This window comes from Octopus bimaculoides, chromosome 7 (genome assembly GCF_001194135.2).
Source record: "Octopus bimaculoides isolate UCB-OBI-ISO-001 chromosome 7, ASM119413v2, whole genome shotgun sequence".
NCBI lineage: Eukaryota > Metazoa > Mollusca > Cephalopoda > Octopoda > Octopodidae > Octopus > Octopus bimaculoides.
Window position 1 is genome coordinate 12,506,283 of NC_068987.1, and position 7,055 is coordinate 12,513,337.

The 7,055-nt window shown below is 27.5% G+C and overlaps 1 protein-coding gene across 8 annotated transcripts in view; it reads right to left on the reverse strand.

The window, feature by feature from the left end:
• The window catches only part of LOC106869746 (twitchin), a 176,103-nt gene that overhangs the window by 22,731 nt on the left and 146,317 nt on the right, over nucleotides 1-7,055 (reverse strand). For 7 of the 8 annotated variants that reach the window (XM_052969245.1, XM_052969243.1, XM_052969250.1 and 4 more), the window contains 4 exons: nucleotides 3,769-3,846; nucleotides 2,106-2,208; nucleotides 953-1,070; nucleotides 222-394 (listed from right to left, as the gene is read on the reverse strand). In XM_052969245.1, coding sequence (XP_052825205.1) covers nucleotides 222-394; nucleotides 953-1,070; nucleotides 2,106-2,208; nucleotides 3,769-3,846 — 472 coding nt within the window. Of the gene's footprint in view, nucleotides 1-221; nucleotides 395-952; nucleotides 1,071-2,105; nucleotides 2,209-3,768; nucleotides 3,847-5,275; nucleotides 6,772-7,055 lie in introns of those variants that run through there. The other variant, XM_052969251.1, reaches the window with a different exon arrangement.

The following is a 7,055-nucleotide window of genomic DNA, read 5'->3' on the forward strand; positions in this document are numbered from 1 at the left end:
TATATATATATATATATATATATATATATATATATATATATGTGTGTGTTTGTGTGTGTGTGTGTTTGTGTGTGTGTGTGTGTGTGTGTACAATAATTTAAAATGCCAAGCTATTTATTTTTATATACTTTTGAAACTGATCACAGATGTTTAAATATTGAAGGCAAGATTTTTGTTTTCTATTAATATATGAAACAGAATTTCATTAAAGTTGCACTTACGTTCGACTTTAAGTATAGCAACTTCTTCACGGCAACCAAAAGAGTTTTCTGCTCTTACAACATATTCACCCTTGTCGTCAACTTTCAGTCTGCTGATTTTCAGTTCATATTCGTTGTTATTGTATTTCTGCATATGTTTTACACTCTGAGTGAGTATGGAATCTTCCTTTGCCCTATTAGAAAAAAAAAAAAAATTTAGATAAATTTAAATCACAATATGGGGGCATAGTAAAAGTCTGAACCCAAGATCCCATGGTTGTGAAGTGAACATCTTAACTACATAGCCATGCCCATCGTCATCATCATCGTCGCCATCACCATCGTTGTCTTTTAATATTGGTCTTCGTTCTTGGCATGAGTTGAATGGTTCAACAGAATCTGATGAGCCAGAGGACTGGGTTATGCTCCAATGTCTGTCTTGGCATGGTTTTCTATGACTGGATTCCCTTCTTAATGCCAACCATTTTACAGAGTGTTGTGTGTACGTTTTTTGTGCTACTGGCAATATTAAGGTTGCCAGGTAACTCAATAAAAAGCACCTTTGGCAGAATGAAGTTGTAGTTGAAAAGATATCTTTATAACATGTGTTGAGAAGCTAATGCATGTTAGCCTCTCAAGTAAGTAAAATATACCCTGTTAATTTCAGATGAGAAATTTTAATTCCTTTAAAACGATTACAATATATAATTAATTTCACATATATAATGTAGATTATAAATTATGATACATACCATGTAATAATAGGAGGTGAAACTGCAATAACTTTGCAGTCAAATTTAGCAATTTGACCTTCACCAGCCAAAACATTACGTGGCTTACGCACAAAGCGAGGAATAGCTTCACGGCGATCTGAATAAGATACAAATGATATTTATGATTGCGTTTTTACTATTATATTTGATTATTGGAATTTGCTTTTTGTATTCTAATCATTTTCATAGTCACTCTGATATCGTAATAAACATTGGTCTGAAACTGTTTGTAATATATTGTAATAGGCTCATTTACATTGATATGAAAGAAAATATTATTAGTGCATCCTAATGGATTTATAAACATTTTGTCTCTCTTTCATATATTCTAAAAGTATGTTAGTGAATATATCTCACACACATAAAATGTTTATCAAGCTTTGTGTAACGTAGTATCTAAATAAATACAAGGGTGTTATGTAAATATTGTATTGGTTATGCAAGAACATTAATATTTGAGCAAATAGTGTACTTTATTTTCATCTTCTGCTTTTTAATATTTCTTATTTGTCTTTTTTATTAGAATAACTGGTCTTTATAGTTTAATCACATGATGGGAAAAAATATTTCATATTCTCAATAGTAAAGCTATTGCAGTGCACCTCAGCACTGTATGAATTAGGTTCGTTATTATTATTGTTTTTTTTTATAATATTCACTATATTATATTCATCTTGGACAACCAATATGTACAATATTAGTAAAAGAAGCTGACTGAATGAAGTTCAATTAATATATTTCAAACTATTTCACTGAAGATTGTTCACAATACATTTCATTATTGATTTCTTGACTTATAATTTTAACTTTATAGTTGTTCAAATTTTATCTGGTAAAAATAGTTACAACTGAATTGCTTATCAAAGATTGCTGCTTTGAATTTACTAGTATTATATATTTTATTATGTGTGATTCAGTTGTACATTGATACAACTGTTTTATTGCAATGATTTTTATATAATCTAGAGATTTTTGTTAGTTTCCCGGTGTAATTTGTTAGAACTTAGATATATAATATCACTGTGTGTTAATGTGACCACTGCGAAATTGCTGAAATCAGTAAAAAGGGTAAAAGTGCATGGAATTAAATAAGTTAGATAATTGAATTTTAATTTGATGGGACGATCCTTACCAAAGTAGGTATCGTATATCTGGTATTCCTTGGGTCTGTGTTTACGCAATGAACTGAAGTTAGCAATACGACCAATGGCGGGCATTGGTTGAGGCCAATCAGCCTAGATAAGGGGGAAAAAATATTTATTAGTTTGAGAACATTTTTATTAGGTATAAAAATAAACAGAAATGCCAATAATTTCTATTTCAGAAAAGTTTATATAACATTTTTAGGACTAATTACAGCATTTACAAAACAGTTTGAAAATATTACAAAAGAAAGTAATATTTTGAATTGTTGTCATTAAAATATTCTGATTAACAATAATATATTTATAATATTGAACATTAGAATGATATGTATATACATACAAGTGTAATTGTTGTTACTTTTACTCTCTAAATATTTATGAATATATACCACTTTACACACACACACACACATTGTTGTCACTTTTACTTGTAAGACATCGATTACAAATATATACTGATTAAATATTTTATCAATAACGATTCAGATTACTGCTGTATTACTGAAAAAGCAAAGCTACTGGCACAGGATGAGTGGAAAGAACATGAAAGAAATATTTTATTGTTTTGTTAATGATTATACTTTACAACTTTCGAAGCCTAATCGTAGAAAGCACTAATTCATCTGATGAGAAAACAAAAATTTGTTTCGATAACAAAATAACCCTATTTAGAGAAAACTAATATACAAAAGCATATATGCATATGTGATACAGAAATTGGGTTATGTTTAATATGCCCATGTATCTTTTATGCTATCAAATATGGCAATAGTTTCTTACCCTATGATTTTAAGAAAGAAAACCTTAAAATGATAGGATAAATTATAAGGAAGCATGTAGTTTTATAACTTTTTCACAACACTTTAACTGGATCATTGTGAGACTGAGTTCAACTTCTTCCAAGAATGATATCTTTTAAGAACAACGTGTGTGAGATTTCAGTCAGCTGCTGTTCTTATACGATGAGAAATAAATCTTGCAACATCTAAACTTCAAGAACGCTGGTATGATCTTCAGCTAATATCACTTAATCTGCTGGCTACTTTTAGAGATAAGCATTAGTAATGGAAGATCCTATTAAAATTAGGCTTAATCAACAGCCAGTTACAAGTTTATTAAAAAAGATATATTTCACTGGATAATATTTGTTTGAAGAACAGCAATGATACTTCAGAGATTAAGATCATAATTATATGAAATCAAGATTATAAATCCAAATGTGGTTTGTGATATTTATATTTTTCTCAAAAGCTTCAGAGAAGTAAATAAAATAGTTTTGATGGGGGACATGAAATATATACATCTACTTAAAGCAAGGTTGTTTTTAATAATTCTTCAGTGGATAATAATTGAAAAATGTGCATCTATCGAAATTATTACCAAAGTAATAATAATAATAATATTAATAATCCTTTATACTACTGGCACAAGGCCCGAAATTTTGGGTAAGGGGTAGGTTGATTACATCAATCCAAGTGTTCAACTGGTACTTATATTATCGACCCCCAAAAGTATGAAAGGCAAAGTGGACTTAGAATTTGAACTAAGCACTTTGCCTGGCATGCTAATGATAATAATAATAATAATAATAATAATAATAATAATAATAATAATAATGATAATAATAATAAATTTTACATTAATACTTACATATTTCTCTTTGATCTTCTGCCTGATTTTGTTGTATCGACTTGATGGAATTCTGTGTGTAAGATTACTGTGATCACCCTATAACAAGATAATTGGGTAAAAAAAAAAAAACAAAAAAAAAAGAAAACAATTGAATAAATGCATCAAATTTTCTTTTCCATGGGCCAAAATTATAATTTTTGTTTTTATTATAGAACTATTTGAAATGGCATACTATTGTTTATTTCTTTATCTAGAAGCATGATTTAGTTCTTATTTTAGACATAAAATAATTTCTTGCTGATTATCTAATTTCAATGTACTTTCATTATTCTGCTTCAAATTAAGAGCAAAGAAATTATTTGTATCAATATCTCAATCCCATTGCTACCGTTCTTTCAGTAAGTTATGTTTGTAGTCACGATGGAACATTTCCATCTTTTGGTCATCAGTTTATTTCCTTTTCAATTAGTACATACACATATATAAGTACAAGAATTATTGATTGATTAACCCAATAAATTATTTCAATGCTGCTACACTATCCCATATATAGAAGCTCAAAATAATAGAAAAATATATTAAAAACAGTCTAAAATAAAATTACATTTCTGAAAAGGAAACAAAGCATTGTAATTATCATTTATTATTTTAAATATATATTTTGATAAGAACAGAAACAATATATTACTTCTTAAAGGCAAATAAATATATAACTTTTTTTTTTCAAAGATAATTAATTAAAAAAAAATGATGCATCAGATGCATCCATCTTAAGATATATATATTTTCAATAACATTAACAAAAAGAATAATAAAAAATATATAATGAAATTTGTGGAAAGTATTACAGTCTTAAGGAAAGCCAATATTTTATCATATATTTTTTTCATTATGAAACAATTTAAAATCAAATAGTCTGATTTTATTCTTTCCTTTCCTACTCTGTATAAATGTTATAAATCAACTCAGGCATAATACTACATTCAGATATATATATAGTTTTAAGATATTTTCATAAGTAGGCTAAAGTTTTCCAATGTTCTGGAACTGGTATAAAAGAAACTCTAGATAAATCACTAGTGTGTATATATATATATATATATATGCATCCAATTGGAAATAAACATATATAATATTGAGAAACAATTATCATTATCAATAGTCAGTAATATTCTGATTCTTTTCATTGTAACTTAATATGATGTTTGTGATGATGATGATGATGACAATATTAAAAAAGCATGATGAATTGATGGATGTCATTATGATGATGTTTATGAAAAGACACTGGTGATACGGCAGTGATGATATAATGTTCATGTTCATCATGTTAATTATAATACCACTATTCATAATAGTGTTAGAATTTTGATCAACTAAATAACAATTTTTTTTTTCTATTGGTTTTAGAAAACTGCTACATAACTAAGTTACCACTGCGGAATGACAAATATTAATGAGATTAGTAGTGACGAAGCGAACTATTGACAGGAAACATGCAGCAATTATTATTAAGTGTTCAATAATATGTGTTTTTTTTTTTTTTTCGTGACATCAGTGTGCAATCAACACAAATGATACATAACTGCTGAAACAAAATTATAATTTCAATTTATATTGTCTCTAACAAAATTTAACAATTAGCAAACAAGGGTAAATCTATCCTTAACTGTCTAATTATATATCATTCTTTTATAGTTGTTAATGTTAGTGCCTTATTTATTTTACAAACTAATTTTATATCACTGTTTTGTTTTCAGTAGGGTTACTGTTTCATTTATATACAAACTAAGGCAGTGGTGAAATACCTACTTCAAAAATTAAGTATTGAATCATAAATTTGGTTATTACTTTATAGGAATCTTGTCGATTTCCAATGGCATAGAGATAGTGACTCTTATGGGTTAATAAGCATAATTTAAACCATAACAAAATACTGGTAAAATAAGTATTTTGTTTTACTAAGAAAACTGTAACTTATCCGTCTTCTTTTAGCTAAAGTTATACTTGCAGTATAATATTTAAAGTTTTAAATATCTATTTCAAAATAGATGTGTGTATATATATATATAATTATGTTCAATTTATACTCAAATTTACAATATGTAAATTCATAGATTTCCCCAATCTGAAGACACTAATTAATTATAAAATTTGAAAACTCTTACATTCAATCAAATTATTTTGTCATCTATATATACCGCAAGCTTCAGTAATCAACCAGTAAAAATATTGATCTATACTGGGAATTATGATTAACTATCATTTAAGTATAAGGTAGAGAGTAATGTTTAAACTTGGCATTTTTATTTCAATATGTGTCATCATCATTCAACATCGAGATGATTTAAGAGAAATAACAGTTTTAGAAAGTTTCAGAGAATCTATTAAGGACTAAAATACCCAAAGAAAAATAATAATAAAAAAAAGCTATTTGTTGGACATAAAAATAATTTGTCTGGACAATGATACTAATTTATAGCATTTTGCTCTTACACACGCACAATATCTCTCTCTCTCTCTCATACACACACGCACTTGCACACATACATACAAATACATATGCATACCTCACAGACATACATACACACAAGCACATTTACATAACTTTTCAACATGTACTTGAGAAAATTGCCATCTTAAAATAACATTGTCACCACAATGAAATCATTAACAAATATAACTTTTATGAAATATTATGTTAAGAGTTTCTGGACAGATAAGCTCAGCTTTGAACATATAACCTTAACCCAAATAGGTATTGGATACAGAACTACTTAAATCCATTAACTTCGATCTGATTTTTTTAAAGTAATTATTACTTACAAGTCCCGAAAACCTGGTGTAAATCCCTGTGGAATGTATCCCAGTGGAATGTATTCCTGTGGAATGTATCCTTGTGGAATGTTTCCAATTGGAATGTACCCATGTGGAATGTCGGTCGAGCCAAAGATTTTCTGTAGAATTGTAGTTGCTGTGGTTGTTAAGGATATATTCATCACTTTGATCACTGATCATCATCTTTGAAAAACACATTTTAAAGTATTTATAGAATGTATAGAGATAAGGTATTATGTAAGCACTGAATGTCTTCCAAATGTGAGTGGGGTTAAGTTTATCATTTGTGGATATTAGGTTAGGTTTTTTTTTTTTTTAAGTGATCTTAATATTATGATAAATATTTACTTTACTTGAGTATCATAACAAACTAGAATTTCCAATAACTAGATTAATATCTTCATATGTATTTTTTTAAATTAAATGTTTATCAAGCATATATATAAACATATATATATATATATATA